A 17,375-nucleotide genomic window follows, 5' to 3' on the forward strand; every position below is an offset into this window, starting at 1 on the left:
CAGCCCTGGAGGCCACTGCCATTGAAGAAACCAAGGTGGAGGCCGAGGTGGTCAGTGGGCTATCCCCGGCGATGGGGGGACCAGAGTGGGGGCTCAAAGTGAGCAGCCGGAGGGTGAGCATCAGGGGTGGCCGGCCGACGAGCTGCGTGAGCTCCACAGTCTGGGGGTGCGGGCGGGGAACACCCAGCCTCTGGTCCTGGGCCTGGGTCCTGTAGCACCCTGTCCAGTGGGGTCGGAGGTGCTGAGGTTCCGAATCCCCTGGGAGCTGCCTGGGGTGCAGGGCGGGGCGGGAGGGGCGGCTCCTGCAGGGACGCTTCCTGACGCGGGGTGAAGCCGGCGGCCCTGTGTTCCAGTGCTTCATCAGAATCAGCGCGGCCTACGGTTCCACGAAGGACATCTCTGTCTACAGCGTGCTGGGGCTGCCCCCCTCCCAGATCTTCATCGTGGGCCGGCCCGCCAAGAAGTACCAAGCCCAGTGCCAGGTGGGTGGCGGCTGGGGGGGGCGCGGGAGGCGGGGGGCAGCGCAGGCAGCTGGTTCTTCTGTCTGCTCTGTCCTCCCTTCATTCCACCAGTGCTGGTGGGCACGTGCCCGGCCAGGCCCCGTGTGGGCGCAGGGGGGGCTCCTGGTGGGACCAGATGTCACGTCCTCCCATCCAGCAGGATAGCGGGCAAAGGAGGCCTGATGCATGGCGGGGAGCACGGGGTCGTGGGCCCCCAGCGAGGAACAGCTAAGATGGGGGGGCGGGTTTCGGGACTTTGAAGGAGTTGTCCAGGAAAGGCTTGAGGTGGGAGGAGCATTGGCGGCAGGAGCAGCAGAAGCAGAGGTGGGGGGTGGCAGCAGGACCCCAGCTCGGCTTGGGGGGGCGCAGCCCAGCGTCTGGCTCACGGCCCGTGTCCTCGACGTCTTGGCGGTGAGTCTGTGGTTGAGAGTGGTCCCCAGGCTGCAGGTGGAAGGCCCGTCGGGAGAAGGGGAGGCGTCCGAGAGACACCGCGAGGCAGGATGGCTTGGAGTCCGAAGTGACTGGGTCAGACGTGTGGGCTGAAGGACAGGGAGAGCCACGGATGGCGCCCGGTTTCTGGCGTGGGTGACCAGACAGGTGCTGCTGTCACGGGGACTGAGAGCAGGTTGGAGAACACGGGGATTGAAGGGAGGGTGCTGACCCCTCGGACTGTGGAGTGTGACAGCAACCCTCAGATGCAGGGCAGAGACGGTGCCCCCCAGAGTGGGACCCGGGCAGAGACGGTGCCCCCCAGAGTGGGACCCGGGCAGAGACGGTGCCCCCCAGAGTGGGACCTGGGGCAGAGACAGTGCCCCCCCAGAGTGGGACCCGGGCAGAGACGGTGCCCCCCAGAGTGGGACCTGGGGCAGAGACGGTGCCCCCCAGAGTGGGACCCGGGCAGAGACGGTGCCCCCCAGAGTGGGACCTGGGGCAGAGACGGTGCCCCCCAGAGTGGGACCCGGGCAGAGACGGTGCCCCCCAGAGTGAGACCTGGGGCAGAGACGGTGCCCTCTCAGAGTGGGACCCGGGCAGAGACGGTGCCCTCTCAGAGTGGGACCCGGGCAGAGACGGTGCCCCCCAGAGTGGGACCTGGGGCAGAGACGGTGCCCCCCAGAGTGGGACCCGGGCAGAGACGGTGCCCCCCAGAGTGGGACCTGGGGCAGAGACGGTGCCCCCCAGAGTGGGACCCGGGCAGAGACGGTGCCCCCCAGAGTGGGACCTGGGGCAGAGACGGTGCCCCCCAGAGTGGGACCTGGGGCAGAGACGGTGCCCTCTCAGAGTGGGACCCGGGCAGAGACGGTGCCCTCTCAGAGTGGGACCCGGGCAGAGACGGTGCCCCCCAGAGTGGGACCTGGGGCAGAGACGGTGCCCCCCAGAGTGGGACCCGGGCAGAGACGGTGCCCCCCAGAGTGGGACCTGGGGCAGAGACGGTGCCCCCCAGAGTGGGACCCGGGCAGAGACGGTGCCCCCCAGAGTGGGACCTGGGGCAGAGACGGTGCCCCCCAGAGTGGGACCCGGGCAGAGACGGTGCCCCCCAGAGTGGGACCTGGGGCAGAGACGGTGCCCCCCAGAGTGGGACCCGGGCAGAGACGGTGCCCCCCAGAGTGGGACCTGGGGCAGAGACGGTGCCCCCCAGAGTGGGACCTGGGGCAGAGACGGTGCCCCCCCAGAGTGGGACCCGGGCAGAGACGGTGCCCCCCAGAGTGGGACCTGGGGCAGAGACGGTGCCCCCCAGAGTGGGACCCGGGCAGAGACGGTGCCCCCCAGAGTGGGACCTGGGGCAGAGACGGTGCCCCCCAGAGTGGGACCCGGGCAGAGACGGTGCCCCCCAGAGTGAGACCTGGGGCAGAGACGGTGCCCTCTCAGAGTGGGACCCGGGCAGAGACGGTGCCCTCTCAGAGTGGGACCCGGGCAGAGACGGTGCCCCCCCCAGAGTGGGACCCGGGCCAGGGACAGTGCCCCCCCCAGAGTGGGACCTGGGCCAGGGACAGTGCCCCCCAGAGTGGGACCTGGGGCAGAGATGGTGTCCCCCCAGAGTGGGGCCCGGGCCAGAGATGGCGTTCCCCCAGAGTGGGACCTGGCCCAGGGACGGTGCCCCCCCCAGAGTGGGACCCAGGGCAGAGATGGTTTCCCCCCCAGAGTGGGACCAGGGGCAGTGCCCCCCAGAGTGGGACCCAGGGCAGAGATGGTTTCCCCCCCCAGAGTGGGACCCAGGCCAGATGCCCCCCCAGAGTGGGACCCGGGGCTTCTCAGGCCCTGATGCCCAGGTGTCCTGGGGCCTTGGTCACATCCGTAGGCCTGGCTGGGGCCGGAGAGCCTGCCCGTCAGGGCCCAGGTCCTGTAGCTGCTGCTGGTCCACAACCCACTTTCTGGGGAGCAGGGTGTGAGGACCCAGGGGGGCGATGGGCAGGAAGGCCGCCGTGGGGGCCAGGACCTGATGGAGTCCGTGGAGGAGGGGCTGGGTGATGGGACAAACTTGCATTTGGGGGATTTGGTGGCAAGGGACAAGGATCCCCCGTCAAGAACCCAGAGCTCTGTGTGTCCCAGGGGTGCGGATGGATGTGCTCAGAGGTTCGAGGTGGGCGGGGAGCTGTTCTGGGTCCTGAGCTCCCCATCCCGCCAGGCTCCAGGGCACAGCTGGAGACCCGGTAGGGTGGCCGCGGGAGGCGTGGGGGCGGCAGCTCGCGGCTCTTCCTCCCACCTGACGCCTGTGCCTCCCCCCCCCCCCCCACCGCCGGCAGTTCCTGAGCGAGGGCTACGCGGCCCACCTGGCGGCGCTGGAGGCCGGCCACCGCTCGCGCCCCAAGAAGAACAACTCGCGCATGATCCTGCGCAAGGGCAGCTTCGGGCTGCACGCCCAGCCCGAGTTCCTGCGGAAGCGCAACCACCTGCGCAGGACCATGTCGGTGCAGCAGCCCGACCCGCCCGCCAACCCCAAGCCCGAGCGGGCGCAGAGCCAGCCCGAGTCCGACAAGGACCACGAGCGGCCCCTGGCCGCGCTCAGCTGGGCGCGCGGGCCCCCCAAGTTCGAGTCGGTGCCCTGAGGGCCGGGCTGTGCGCAGAGCAGGGGGGCCCTGCCTGTGGGCCGGGGGGCTGCTTCTCCCCGAGACAGGCCTTTTCCTGCTTTTTCCCTCCCGTGTCTGTCCAGCAGTGTCCGACCAGAGCGGGGGGGGGACCCAGCCGCGCCCGGGGGTAGAGCCCAGGGTCTGTGTGCAGCCGCGACTGCCTCCCCGCGTGGGGCCCGTGACCGCAAGCCCGGGCCAGCGCTGGTGCGTGTGCGACGCCAGGGAGCCGGCCTGCCTGGAGCGGGAGGGTTGGGCGGAGTCGACCATCCTTCTGGGGCCCCGAGGCTTTGGAGGTGCCGGGCAGGCCCGGAGGGGAGAAGCCCCCAGACCGGGCACCAGCGGCCCCGGCGGGCACAGCTCCTGCCGGAGGGGCGAGCGGCATTTGCACCGCCCTCCCTGTGGCATCCTGGGTCACCGTCTTGGGCCTCCTGGCTTTCCTGGGGCCAAGTGGCCACCTTCTGCGAGTGAGAGGCTATCCCCTGGGTCCTCCTGTGTCCGCGGTGTCTGTCCACGGCCCTGGGGGGAGCGGGGTCTGGTGCTGACGGTCTGTTCTCCTGCGGCTGTCCATTGTCCCCGTCTTGTCCTCGGTACTGTCACCATTCTCCCGTGGCCCATGAGGACAGTCATTCCTCTTCCCGGGGTCCTGCCTGGCGCCCTCCCTCCCCCGTGAGGCTGCGGCCCTGGGCTCTGGCCCAGCTGGGCTGCCTGTGAGCCCACTGCTCGCTCTCTCTGGGCCCTGCCTTGCTTATGGGATTGGACGGGTCTCCCCGCTGAGATGGGTGCGGGTTTCTGACTCCTGGGCTGTCTTGCACTAGGAGCCCCTCAGAGGGCCCAGGGTGCACATTGCACGCAGTCTGAGAGGGGGCTCTGGGGGCCCCTCGCGGGCTCCGAGCACCCCACCAGTTCACAGGAAGCCCTTGCGGGGAGGGAGGGGGATGGGGAGGTGGGAAGGGGTCCCTGCTCCCCGGGGCGGTTTGCTTTGCACTGATGTCCGAACCAGGTGTCCCAGGAACAGGGACATCGCCCCAGAGGGCACTGATCTGACTCGCCCTCCCTAGCTCTGCTCACACTGATTCTCCCTCTTGGCTCCTGGAGGGCACAGAGTTGACATCCCGGCATTCTGGGGGTTCATGTGATTTTGGCTCAAACTGTTGTATTCTCTTCCCTTCTGCCTGCCACTCCGCTGGGTTTGGTGCCCTTACCCTCCCCTGGCTCGTCCCCTGAGGTTGGCAGGGCTTGGCTCCCGGGGCGGGGGGCCCCTCAGGCCTGCCCAAACTGTCCTGCTGTAAGCCCCTGGCCGGGGGGCCTGGGTCCCTGCACTCCGCTGCTGTCCGGCCGGGCCCACTGCTGTCCCCGGGGCTGCCGCGGCCTGCTTCTGGGCCCTCTCTGGCCGTCCCCGAGGCTGGCTCAGCTCCTCCAAGCGGGGCTGCGTCCGGCCAGGCTGCCCCAGAGCCCAGACCTCTGTATCCGCAACAGGCACCCACGTGAGCCCCGTGTCGCTTCCGCTCAGCGTCTACCTCTCACAGCTCCTGCGTGGCCCGCGTTCTCCCCGGACAGCGACCGCTCTGTGAATTGCCTGGCAAAGCGGGCATCCTGCTGGGGCCGGGGTGGGAGGTCCGGGCTCCCAGCCCCCAGCCCGCGCTCTCCGGGACGCGAGTCTTCTCCGGCACGGCCGGCTGGCCCGCTCCACCTGCAGGGCTGTCGGCACCGAGCCCGAGTCCCGGGCTGCTCCCTCTCTGGCCCTGCCTCCCGGCCGTTCCCGGTTCACACGGGCCGCCCCCACACGGGCCGCCCCTCCTTCCACATTCCATCCGCGGGGCGCTCTGTGAGGCGCCAGCGCTTAGGGCCTAGCCACGTCCACCCTTTCCAGAATATGCTCTGGACGGAGCGCGGGCAGACGGCCTGCCTCTCTGATGTTACACGGAAGCTGCTGATGTAGGTGATAAAGTCCTTAGTGGGAGTTCCTTCTTCCCGAGTTGGGCTTCCTCTGCTCTGCGAACCCCAGGCCGGAAGCCTGAGAGACAGAGACAGACGGAGACAGAGAGCGCCGGGACCCTGCAGGGGAAGCTGCGTCCCGTGAGCAGGGCTCCAGGGCCTGGGCTCTGGAGCTGGGCTGGGGCACCCGGCCGGAGGCCACCCCCTTGCTGTCGGAGCTCGGAGGACCCATGCCCGCGATGCTGAAGGTGTACAGCGGGACGCGGTGAGCGGGACCCCCAGGAGCCCCAGCTGGGGCGCGTGCGGGGTGGGGTTCGGCAGCGGGAGGCTCCTCGGCTCTCCCAGAGACTAACCAACGCACTTCCTGTACCAGTGGCTTGTTCCGTTGTGTCCGTCCACTCCAGGCCGAGAAAAACAAAGCACGCAGTGGTGCTGTTCCCTGGAGGGGGCTTGCCTCTCCCCAGAGCAGTTCCGTGACCCGGTCTGGCTGTTTTCTAGAGAATCCTTCCAGTTCCCGGTGTGCCCGCTCCCTGGGGGCTGGGAACCTCTCTTCCTGCCTGACCAAAGCTCCTCGTCTCTCGTGTGGCATGTTTGTTCTTCCCGACCCGGGGCTGTGCTCGCCGGAGCGCTGCCTGCCCCCCTCGTCCGCACTCGCCCTGTTGGGGGCTCGGGGTGCACCGCTGGCTGGCGCCCGCTCTCCCGGCATCATGGGTTTTCTCTGGAAGATCTCGCGACTCCTCCCTTAGGCTCAACAAAACACGTATTTAAAAAAGTCAACTCTTTTCATGCTTTTGGATGAATGGCCCTCCTGTCTGGGTGCCGGGCCGCGGAAGAGCAGGTGTGGACCCCGCATTCTGGAGGTTGCTGGGGCGTGGGCTCCCTGAAAGAGGGGAGGCCGGTCTCACGGTCTCGAGATGGTCCTTTTACCTCCTTGGAGCCCAGAGTCTGTGCCCCTGACGTGTCCTGTAGGCAAAACAGGGCGCCAGTTTTTGAAAGAAACCCAGTCCCATCGGGTGGGGAGGTGGCACTGGTTCTGCTCGGACGCCCCCCCCCGCCAGCCTCGGTGCCGCCCCGCTCGGAGGGGCGCCCGGACTGCGGCGGAGCCTCGCAGCTTGCCCCCGCCTTAAATAACCAATTTCCCGCCGAATCCCGGGGGTTTGGGTGCCAAGTGCTCTGGAAACCTATTCTCTTTGGCTCAGCCAAAAGAAGCCACCCCTCCCTCCTTCCCCTCCCTCTGGGCTTGGGGACACTTTCTTAAAAATCACAGCTAGGGTGACGTCCCCGAGCAGTAGCGAGGCCTGGCCCGGGTCCTGCCTTTGGGGCCGGGAGGGAACGCAGTGGGACCCCACCCCCACTGGGACGAGGATCGGCAGGTGACACTGAGGGGCAGGACAGGAGGCAGCCCGCTCGAGGGGCCTCCACCCCGGGACCCCACTGTCCTTTCCTATTTGTTTACTCCATGGCGGCAGCCTGTCTGACCTTGTCCGTGGTCTGGCTGTTCCTAAATGTGTGACTCTCAGTATTACTTGTGGTGGATGGTTCTGTGGTCAAAGAAAGGTTTACCCTATTCCTCATGGCTGCCTTGTACAAAATCCGTGAGGGAAGAAAATGTAAAATACCAGGTTTCTAACAGGACACACACCGCATCACGGAGCTACAAGATTTTTACAACTGGTCTTGATTTTGACGTGAGCTGGTTTTTAACTCTCGGATGTTGTCACTTAAATAAAAACCTTATTTGCCTTTAAGGTGTTCTTGGTTCCGAGCAAAGCTGAGAGACCGTTCCTGCTCCTCGTGCTCCCCCCGAGCTGGGGGCCGGCCGCTTGGCCCGGGGAGGACGAGGGGAGTGCAGCCCCGCCGCCCCGCCTGGTGTGTGTGTGAGTGTGAGACACAGAGAACAGAAGTCACACTCGGAAGCAGAGTCTTTATTATGAAAAAGCAGTGTTATCTCCAGGGAAGTCACACGCTGGTTTCTAATAAAATGACAAAGCGGGTTCCTTAAATAAGTTACCGAGGGCAGAAGCCCCCACTGAGCCGTGCCACCCCTTCCCGCACACCCACGGCGCTCTGTGCTGACGGCAAGTAGGGGTCTGTGGGCCCAGGGGCTCGGGGCTCTGGGGGGGCCGCGGGGATGGGAGCTGGGGTCCCTGGGCCGCCCAGGGGCTGATTCCTCGCAGGTCCCCCTCCTGGGTGCACGGCTCAGGGCTCCGCAGAATCTCTGCTGCCCGGGCTTCCCGCTGTAGACGCGCCATGGAGCTCGAGTGCGGCCTGAGTCTCCAGGCCCGGTGAGTCTCAGGCTGGGGCGGGCGGTCACGGGCAGAACCAGCTGTGGCCGGTTCTGAGCAGAGGCCCCTTGTTAGCAGGGGCCCGAGGGCAGTGCTTGGGAGCCCCGGGGGCACACACGGGCCCTGGTGTGAGGGAGTGGTGGTCAGATGTGGCTCCCTTCGTGCCCCCTCCCCGCGCTCAGAGCAGGGACGTGGGGGCCCCACGGTCGTGCCCCCGGAGGCGGGAGCTAGGAGGCGGCCGGTGTGCTCAGCTACTGACGGGGTCGGTGAGGTCAGCAGCCCTCGCTCCAGGCGAGGGGAGACTCGCACACTTCCTGCCCTGCTGGGCCCATCAGCTCGGGGGGTTTTCCAGAAAAGACTCCGTTCTTGCACATGTTTGTGCGTGAGGAGGAGGAGGAGGGCCCAGGGAAGATGCTCGGAGGAAGGCATTACCTGCAGGCACCGTCCTTCTCAGTCTCGGATGAGAGAAACGGTCATGTCGCCGCTAGAGGTGGGAGGGCGGGAGGGACCGATGCCGTTGGTGCCGCGGGCTCGAGGGGCCCTCCCGCCACGTCCCCAGAGCTGGCCGCGCCCCCCCCCCCCAGGAGCCCATCGTGGCCACTGGATGGACGGGGGACTGGCCCCACGTTAGGGCAGCTGCAGACCCGAGGCTTGCCTCCAGGAGGGGCTCCTGAGCACAGACCAGAAACTCCCTAGCGGCCACGGAGCTCTTCCCAATTCCACGGGCAGGCAGGAATCGGGGAGCCATGGGGAATGTTGGAGGAAGGGCAGGTCTTCCAGGAAGCAGGTACCTGGCCTGGGGGGGTTCCAGGTGATGGACAAATGTGGCACCAGGAAGGCCCAGAGAGGGGCAGGGGCAGGCCAGGGTCACACAGCAGGTCAGACCCAGGGGCAAAGATGGCCCCAGAAATGCCGGCTCACCTCTCCTCCGCCACGATGGCCTCGTCTGGCTCCTGGGACAGCTGCTGGAGATGCTGAAGTCCTGCTCCCACAGGCTCTAGGTCACCGTCAGACTCGCTGAAACAAGGAAAAGCCGCCCCCGAGACTCGCGGAAACCTGTAGCCAGCCCCCCCAAGTGGCACTGGGCCGGGCGTGCAGGCCGGGGAGATGCCCGGGGAGCTGGGAACACCTGTCCCAGACCCTCCCCTCCCCCCAGGAAGTGACATCGGTGCCACTTGGAACGCCAGGCACAGAACAGAAAGCGCAAGGCCCGGAAGGTCAAGGGCAGGTGACCTTGCAGACAGGCCAGCCCTGTGTTGCCCCCTTGGAACCTGAGCCTCGGCCTCCAGAGGGCTTTCAGACTTGCTTTGGGCTCGCCGGGAGGCTCGCGTCTTTGACCGATAGGGAAACTGAGGCCCTGGAGGACCCCCCCCCCGGGCCCCCCGCCAGCCGGGGCAGAGCTGGGCCAGAGCATGGCTGCCGGCAGCTCAGGTGCCCCTGGCAGCCGCGGGAGGGGGCCCAGCTCGCGTTGGGGGCGCCAGGCACTGCTCCCCTTACCTGGGGGAGCGGAGGGGCTCTGTCGAGGAGTAGGGACTGCGGAGGGCGGCCTCCCTCCTGGGCCGCCGCAGGGGGTAGGCGCGTGGGCCCCCGTGGGCGGGGAGCCGGTGACCGTCCCTCTCCCACGGGTCCAGGGCCACGTAGGCGTGGGCGTCTCCAGACAGCCGGGCGCTCTTCTGTGCCCCCCTCCGCCGCCTCCTGGCTCTCACCCGGGTCTCCGCCAGCCACGTGGTGCCACTGTGGCAGGACTCCTGGATTCTCTGTGGCGGGTACAGGGAGAGCTGAGCAGGGACCAAAGCCAAGCGGGCGCCACTCCCAAGTGTCCCGGCTGTACCTCCCGCCCCTCGGCCCCCCAGCGGGCCTGCGGACCCCGGCAGCTCCGGGTCCCGGGTCCCGGGTCCCGGGGGAGGATGAGTCTGCTGCAACCGCCACCTCAGAACCACCCGGGGAGTGAGTGCGCTGCTCAGAGTCCGCGTTCACCCAAGCCCAAACCCTCTCCCGGGACCCGTAACGACCCGGCTCTCCCAGCAAGGCCCAGAGCCCAGGCCTGCCCCCCAGGACCCGCCTCTGGTCTCACACACCAGTTCACCGTCCACGCTGGTGCAGTCTTCTGCAGGGCCAGCTCTCGGGACGCTCAAGGGCTCGGAAGCCCTCTGGGGCTCCTCACTGCCTACGGGGGCAAGCCTGAGCCCTGGGGTCTCTCGGACCCGCCGGGGCTCCTCTCAGCCAGAACGTCTGCCCGGCAGAGCCAGAGGCCAGAGGTTAGACTAAGACCCAAGTTCCACGTGGTGTGTGGTGTGGCCGTGGGCGGACCGTCTCATTTCACGTCTCTGAGCCCCGGGGAATAAAACCGTCCTGGGGCTCCTACAGACGAGACTGACGTTTGGCTCAGAGACCTCTCAGCGGAGGGTCTGGGGATTTCAGATCCCCGGTCAGACCCCAAGGAGATACCCACCCCCATTCTTTCCTTGGGGGTCGGTCCATCCTTGCGGCTTCTGTCCCTCCTAGGTGACACCTTCCCTCATTTTTGGGTTTGAAGACCCGTTCACCTGGAAAGCCCACAGGTACTCCACACTTGTCACCTGACTCGAATCCCTGCAGACCTACCTTTGAGCCTCTGCAAGGCCAGGCCCCCAGGCCCCTCGGAGGTGAATCTGCTTCTCACCCTCTACCAACCTAGCTGAAGAACAGTACTAATATGCTAATCCGGCCGGATTCCAACCCTGTTGAAAATCCTCCCCCTGGCTCCCAGTCGCTCCTGGGAGAGTCTAGAAACACCTCCCGCCCGGGACCCCTGCCCTTCCCGTCCTCGCTCTCTGCCCTCTGGCCACACCCAGACTTCTCTTCTGCGTCTCGCTGTCCCCCAGCTCTGGATCTGGACTCAGGCTATTTCGCTTGCCTTACAACCTCCTCCCACTGCCCCTGTCCTGGGTGGTTCCGTGGAGTCACCTCCTCTGGAAGCCCTCCTGTGTTTGGTGTCCCCCCATTTCGCCCTTGCTTGCCACCCTACCACAACGCAGCTGTATCGTCTTGCGTCGTGGGGCTCGGTTCCCCTGGACAGTGCACCTGTCCTCATGGGGTTGCCTCCTCACGGCGGCCCTTGGAGGCCTCAGCCGTCTGGCACCACGGAAGCCTGGGCCAAGGGACAGTTGACGTCGCCCGCCTTACCTGGGACACGGCACCCAGGGCGTTCTTCGCTGAGCGAGCCGCAGCCTGGAGGCCCTGCTGGCCTGGCTTGGGGCTTTCCAGGCGTTTCCAGGAGGGCCCTGCGCCGAGGTTGAGACTGACCGCTCTCAGGGGCAGCCTCCTCTGGAACTGTCTGCACAGGGAGCCCAGGGCCCCCCCGGAGGTCTCCGGATGGCAGGCGGCCCGCGGCAGCACCTCCTTCCCCTCCAGCAGTTGCTGGTCCTGGAGCGATCTCGGCTGCACCGAGGCCCCCACGCCCGGCCACTTGGAGGCCATCTGCCTGGGCAAGAGTCTGTTCAGCCCACCAGAGCCTGGGGAGGAGACCAAAGGGCAGGTCAGCAAGGCATCCCCTTACCTCCCCAGGCCCCACGGACATGCAGGCGGCCCGGGCTGGGCGTGGAGGCCCTTGGCAGCCGTGGGTGCGGGAAGCAGGGTGCTTCCTGGAAGAGGGGTCAGCGAGGCCCAGAAGAGGGCGGAGGGGGCACGTGCCGCTCCGCGCGTCTGCGGGTGTCTACAACGGCTGTCTTCCCTTCCAGCCTCCTTTCGGCCTCGGACTCCAGCGGGGGGCGGGCAGAGTCCGGGCCGGCCCTCGCCGAGCCTCCCTGCGCCGGGGCCCCATCGGCGGCCCCTTCGCGAACGCCGCGCGGACCCCCCGATCCGCATCTTGCGATCCCCGGCCGGCCCCGCATGCGCGCCCGGCCTGCCCGAGCCCCCCGCCTCGTCCGGGTCCCGCGGGAACGGAAGGGCCACCGAGTCCCCGGGACGCACGCACCCACAGCCCCCGGCGCCGCCCGCACGCCCCGCACGGCCGCTCCGCGCGCACCCGGCCGGTTTGAAACTCCGCGCGGGCCCGCCCCCCGGCCCGTCCTCGTAGCTGATTGGCCGCGTCCCCGCAGCGCGGCCGCGCCCGGGATCCGATTGGCCCCCGCCCTCGCGGCGGGAATGCTGCCCTCCGATTGGCTGGCCGCCCCCTCCACGCCGCGGGCCGCGCCCCTTTGTCCCCGCGGCCCGGCCCCCGCCGAGGGGGTGTGTCCCCGGTGCGCTCGCGAGGTGCCCGCTCCCGCGCGTGTGTCTCTGTCTCCAGTCCTTGCCCTGCGTTCCCCAAACGCGCCCCCCGCACTCTGGACCCTGGAGGATCCTGGAGGAGGGGACAGACTAGGATAGGCCGGCCCCCGCCCTTCTCCAGGGCAGCCCCCCATCCAGGGCGAGGCCTCCCCCCCCAGCATCCGAACAAGCTCCAGACCTCCCCCTTTAGAAAGTCCCTCCCTGCTTCCCGCGACCCCAGGGCCACCCTGCCGCGCCCCCCCGGCTTCCCCGCTGCGGACCTCACCCGGCCCTCGGGCCCCTCACCGCGTAGCTCTGTCCCCCCGGCCCTCGGGCCCCTCACCGCGTAGCTCTGTCCCAGGCCGCGACAGGGCTCCCCGCCGGGCAGCGCGCCCCCTCTCCGGCGGGGGCTCCATCGGCGCTCCCCGTAGCTCTGGGCCGGCCGCTGCAGAGCTGGGGGACCCCAGTCCCCGGGCACAGGGACTCTCCTCTCCCCGGCGGGGGCGGGGGGACGCGCGCCCCAGGTGCTGGTGTGCCTGACGAGCCCTCCGTGGTGACCTCACGCGGCAGCCTAGGAGTAGACCAGGAAACAGGTCTGGCGAGGTGAGGTGGGCCCCAGTGGCCCTCAGGTAGGGGCCGGCGGGATTCCCCGAGTGGGGAACCAGGGGCCCTGCACCCACTCCTCAGATCTAGCGTGTGCCGAGAGACCAGCGTCGATGAACCGAGGAACCAATAATCAAAGAAAATGATGACACAATGAAGGCGCCCACATGGCCCGTTTACAGCTCAGGCCTAGAGAATGAGCCAAGGGAGCAGAGAATGTGCTTGGGGGGGGGGGGGCTCCCGGCACAGGGGGCCAGCACCCACGGTCGGACACCCAGCCCACAGGTGTGTAAGTGAGACAGAAGTTTCCGGAAGCAATGTTGGACTCTGAGCAGTGTGCTGTGATTCTCTGCTTGGCTGTTTCATCGCCTGACCAGGGCTCTGCCTTCCCCCCACCTTCCGCGCGCTGAGGCTGACTTGTGGCCTGTTGGGGACAGGCTTGCGGGTGGTACTTAGGGGATTCGATTCCTGCCTTTCACCAGTGACGCGGGGGTGGGGGGGGAGCGAGCGCCCGTTGTTCTCCCGAAAACTAACCTGCGGCTCAGTGAAGGGGAAACAGTCTGAGCTCCGAGGGGCTGGTCCCCACTGTGTCCGGCCATCACAGGACAGCCTGCATCCGTCCAGCCTGAGCCCGGGCCAAGCCCACAGAGGAGGTGCTATTTTTACTCCCATTTCGGATGGCAGCGCAGATTGGGAAGGTGACGTGTCTGGCCCAACACGGAGGGCAGTCAGAGCTGGAACAGAAACCCTCGCGTGTCCGGCTTCCCACCCCGAATGCTTAACCGTCGTGGATCGTGGGATCTCCCCAGGGTCAGGCGTGAATGGAGGGATGCTTGACGGGGCCCCCTGCCCACGTGGGGCTTTGCGCCCCCTCCCTCAGAACGTCCCCGGCAGCCCGGGTGAAGGGACAGCAGTGTCTGTGGCAACGAGGGGAGGAAGAAACGTCTTCTTCTGAATGAGAGGCTCTCATTCAGAGGCCAGGCGGGGGAAGGAGAGGGGGTGTGCTGAGGGGGGCAGGCTCCTAGTGGAGGGGTTGCAGGAGGGGACAGGGGCTCTGCGGAAGGAGACAAAGCCAGTCCCAGGCGGAGGCTTTGGGGGGTCCAGCCCCACCCGTGCCTCTCTTGGAGAGGAGGGTGGAGGAGGAGAGGAGGAGGGGCCCCAGCCCTGCCCTGTCCTGGGCGGGGCTCCCTATCCAGCCGCAGAATTTCCTGCCAGTTCCCGTGACCTCCTAGAATGGTCGGTGCTGGAAGAAGCAGACACAACACGGTGCCAGACGCCACGAGTGAGGCGTGCTCGGGGTGAGGAAGGGGAGGAAGGGGCGGGGGGAACCCCATGTGAGCGGGGACCGCGCAGGCTCCCCCAGGCATGCGGGGGTTTTAGGGGAGGAGCTAGGGGACAAAGTGCAGGGTGGAGGGGGGTGGCGAAGCTTTCCAACACAAGGGCCTGCCAAGGCCAGGGTAGGGGCCTGGGCACCACCTGCTTCTAGGCCAGAGGGAGGACTGAGGGCCCGCCCCCTGGGGCAGGCAGCCTGGGGCAGGGGTTGATCCACTGCGGGGAAGGAGCCTGGGCTATTCCTGAGAGTGGCAGAAAGCCTTTGATGGGTTTTAAGAGGGGTGGGGTTATTAGACTTGCCTCTCCCTGAAGTCCCTTAGGAGGTTAGTCTGGGGGCCCGTCTGGAGGCTGTGGCCTGAACACCTCCTTCTTCTGGCCTGCGTTTCAACAAGCACCCCCCAACCCCACTCCCACCCCTGCCTACCGGGGGCTCAGATCTATCTGATCTACCCCGCCGTCCCCCATGCCTCTCGACCCTCTCCACCCTCTAGAGCAGAGCGATCAGTCAGCTTTCTCTTCCACCGCGGATTACATCAAGAAATCAGTCGTCTAGCATGATGCACACATACAAAGCCAACAGCCACACCACCCTCATGGGGGGAGGGGACAGCATTGCCAGGACCCCAGAAGCAGCCCCCCACTCCCACCCCTGAGTCCTGCCTCCATCTCTCCCTCCCCCGACTTTCATGGTAATCACTTTTATTTCCCTTTGTACTTTCAGCATCTGACCTCCCGTCTTGCTTCCTATGCGTTCAGACCCCTCTAGGTTGCTGTGTGGCTAGGGAAGGGCGGGACAGAGGAGAAGGACCCCAGGACCCCGGCACCCGAACACCCTGCCTGCAGGGAGGGCTGGATCGGGGCCCTTGGGGGTCTGAGCACCCCGGGACGGGGCCTGGAGGGGCCTGATCCAGCTGCCCCAGTCTGGGTTTGGGCGCTCAGGCTTGGTCTCCTCTATGCCAGTGGTTCTTCGTGGGAGAATTTGGGGGGCTGGGTTTGGGGTCCCACTTGCTGCTCCAGGGGAGAGAGGCAGGGGAGATGGATCTTCACGTTTCGGGGGGACAATGGAGTTAAGGAGGGTGGCAGACACCCAAGGCCGCAGGTCAGGAAATGAGAGGTGGGGTCAGCGGCTCTCTGTGGCTCCTGACAATCCAGTGTTCCACCCCTCTCTGCAGCGCCCCTGTCCCTTCCCGCTCTCAGTCTGGGGTCACCCAGAGGAAGGACCCTGGGAGCCCGAGCACAGCAGCTTCCACTGGCCACAAGGTGGCGCCAGACACCACATCTTCAGGCCACCTGTCACGGAGGCCAGAAAGGGGATCCCAGGTGCAGGGACTGAGTTCTCCCGGGGACCCAGGGCACAGGGATGAGGAATGAGACCCTCCAACGGGGAAGAGAGAGCCCTGCTCCCCACCTCCAGGACCTAGAGTGGGGGCTGGAGTGGGGCTGGGGGGCGCCCTTAACTTTTCCCAAACCTGCCCCTTCTCTTACCCGTTTTAGAGCCCCCCAGGCCAGAAACCTGGTTTCCCCACCCCCCAGGATCACATCCTCTCCTGCATAGAGTTTGGGGGGAGAGGAGGAGGAAAGAGGCAAGAGGGAAGGCAGGGACCGTAGAGACCACAGGGCTTTGGCACGGACGCCGGGTCCTGTTCCCCTTGGCTGGCCTGAGGCCTCTTTCCTGCCACACCCTCTCTCCGTCTTCTCTGAGAACACTCGGCTGCTTTCTTCTTGGGATGCGAGAAAACCAAAGGTGGGTGTCAGGTGGGGGCCTCACATCACCCTGAGGAGCAGGCGCTAGGCGCCGCCCGGCTTACTCCTGGCTCACACCCGCCCCCAGGGCAGGGCCAATCCCGGGGTCTGGGTGTCTTCCTCCTGGGAGATTATCTCAGCCTGAGCCCGACACCTCCCTGGGCCGGGAGCCATGGATGCCGCTCTGCTCCTGAACGTGGAAGGGGTCAAGAAAACCATTCTGCATGGAGGCGCAGGGGAGCTCCCAAACTTCATCACGGGGTCCCGGGTGAGTGGGCCTGCTCTCCCCGTACCAGACGGGGCCCCCCACGGCAGCCTTCTGCATTCCTGCTGTGCCTCTTTCGGCTTTGCCAAAACAGAGCCAGGAGGGTCCTTCCCAGAATTATCAACCCCTGAGCTTCTGGGAAACTCGGAATTGGTGCCCACTCGCTGGACGTTTTCGATACTGGCAAATTAAATTCTGGCGTGGGCTGGGGGAAGGGCTTTGGGAATTTTCTGGAGCCCCAAATGTTGAGTTGAAAAGAGAGGCCCTCAGGGTTCACGGTTTTGTCCACAAGTCTCTGGTGGGCTTCCCTGGATGACGGTGGCATGGCGGGGTCTGTGGCCCCAGATCCAGGGCTTCTGTAAGCAAGGCCCTCCGGACCCACAGAGCTTCCAGGCAGTGGGACGGGGTCCTCTGGGCAGGGGGGGTTTCCCAGCCCCGGCGAGTGCAGGCAGCGGGGGGGTAGCTGTGGGGTCTGGGCATCTGGCAGGGGTGGGGCGAGTGGAGCCCCGAGGACAGCCGCGTGAGCGACAGTGGGAGGTTGTGTTTAAGACCAGCGTCCCCCCTCTTGCTGACCAGGTGATCTTTCACTTCCGCACCATGAAATGCGACGAGGAGCGGACGGTGATAGATGACAGCAAGCGCGTGGGCCACCCCATGCACATTATCCTCGGAAACATGTTCAAGCTCGAGGTCTGGGAAGTACTGCTGACGTCCATGCGGCGAGGCGAGGTGGCTGAGTTCTGGTGTGACTCCATCGTAAGTAGGCCACGCCCGCCCATGCCGCCCACGCCGCCTGCAGGGCTTGTCCACCCCTTTGCGGGGCTGCTGCCTTTCAGCCAAGTGGGGTGAAAGCAAAACCCTGCACCCTCTCCCTCTGCCACTGGGCACGTGGAGGGGAGTCACCCAAAACCACAAGCCCCCAGAGTGACCGTCGGTGTCGTGGCTGGCCGGGACGACGTGGCACCAGGGCCGTGCCCACACACGATTACCGGATCCTGGGCACTTTTGGCCACTGGTCACTTTCCCGCCCTCCTCCCGGCTTCCGTGAGCCATCTAAAACTATTTGCAAATCTGTGGCCCTCCTGGGATTGCCTCCTCATTCTGTGGTCCAGATAGAAATGGGCCACAGAACATTTAAACAAACATTTCTTTTTTAAAAAATATTTTATTTATTTATTTTTGCGAGAGAGAGAGAGAGAGAGAGAGAGAGCGCGCGCACAAGCCCAAGCTGGGGGGAGGGTAGAAGGAGGAGCAGATTCCCCAGTGAGCAGGGAGCCCGATGTGGGATTCGACCCCAGGACCCTGGGATCATGACCTGAGCCGAAGGCAGATGCTTGACGACTGAGCCACCCAGGAGCCCCAAACAAACATTTCTTATGGAAACTTTCAAACATATACAGAAGTTGACAGAAAGTGCAGA

General features: G+C 66.3%; 3 protein-coding genes across 15 annotated transcripts in view; 2 read left to right on the top strand and 1 right to left on the bottom strand.

Moving 5' to 3' along the window:
* The window catches only part of PITPNM3 (PITPNM family member 3), a 74,820-nt gene extending 67,577 nt beyond the window's left edge, over window positions 1–7,243 (top strand). For all 4 annotated transcript variants that reach the window (XM_064582561.1, XM_064582558.1, XM_064582559.1 and 1 more), the window contains 2 exons: window positions 354–482; window positions 3,242–7,243. In XM_064582561.1, coding sequence (XP_064438631.1) covers window positions 354–482; window positions 3,242–3,544 — 432 coding nt within the window. In that variant the 3' untranslated portion in view covers window positions 3,545–7,243. The remainder of the gene's footprint in view (window positions 1–353; window positions 483–3,241) is intronic.
* Window positions 4,545–17,375, top strand: part of AIPL1 (aryl hydrocarbon receptor interacting protein like 1) — a 31,898-nt gene continuing 19,067 nt past the window's right edge. The window contains exons 1-4 of one of the 9 annotated variants that reach the window (XM_064582617.1): window positions 13,678–13,913; window positions 15,442–15,691; window positions 15,779–15,958; window positions 16,532–16,711. In XM_064582617.1, coding sequence (XP_064438687.1) covers window positions 15,863–15,958; window positions 16,532–16,711 — 276 coding nt within the window. In that variant the 5' untranslated portion in view covers window positions 13,678–13,913; window positions 15,442–15,691; window positions 15,779–15,862. Of the gene's footprint in view, window positions 5,766–13,677; window positions 13,914–15,441; window positions 15,692–15,778; window positions 15,959–16,531; window positions 16,712–17,375 lie in introns of those variants that run through there. The other 8 variants (XM_064582624.1, XM_064582619.1, XM_064582623.1 and 5 more) reach the window with 8 other exon arrangements.
* PIMREG (PICALM interacting mitotic regulator) lies at window positions 7,405–11,824 on the bottom strand. 2 transcript variants are annotated; one of them, XM_045890102.3, is made up of 5 exons: window positions 11,741–11,824; window positions 10,951–11,279; window positions 9,283–9,542; window positions 8,707–8,802; window positions 7,405–8,269 (listed from the first exon to the last, which is right to left on the bottom strand). In XM_045890102.3, exons 2-5 carry the CDS (start codon window positions 11,242–11,244, stop codon window positions 8,236–8,238), a joined length of 684 nt encoding a protein of 227 aa, XP_045746058.1. In that variant the 5' UTR covers window positions 11,245–11,279; window positions 11,741–11,824; the 3' UTR covers window positions 7,405–8,235. The 2 variants fall into 2 exon arrangements, with proteins under 2 accessions (XP_045746058.1, XP_064438709.1); XM_064582639.1 differs by lacking the exon at window positions 7,405–8,269 and adding an exon at window positions 8,281–8,581.

Source organism: Mirounga angustirostris, unplaced genomic scaffold, assembly GCF_029215605.1.
Source record: "Mirounga angustirostris isolate CCGP_5_RB_7025 unplaced genomic scaffold, mMirAng1.0.hap1 SCAF_17, whole genome shotgun sequence".
NCBI classification, from domain to species: Eukaryota; Metazoa; Chordata; class Mammalia; order Carnivora; family Phocidae; genus Mirounga; species Mirounga angustirostris.

Bases quoted from the DNA above. Each gene is read 5' to 3' on its own strand.
- PIMREG (XM_064582639.1), bottom strand. From the start codon at position 11,244: ATGGCCTCCAAGTGGCCGGGCGTGGGGGCCTCGGTGCAGCCGAGATCG. The intron at 8,803-9,282 runs GTAAGGGGAGCA...TCCTTGTTTCAG, and splicing joins GAGCCCCTCCGCTCCCCCAG to CGAGTCTGACGGTGACCTAG. The intron at 8,582-8,706 runs GTGAGCCGGCAT...GAACCCCCCCAG, and splicing joins GCCATCGTGGCGGAGGAGAG to GCCAGGTACCTGCTTCCTGG.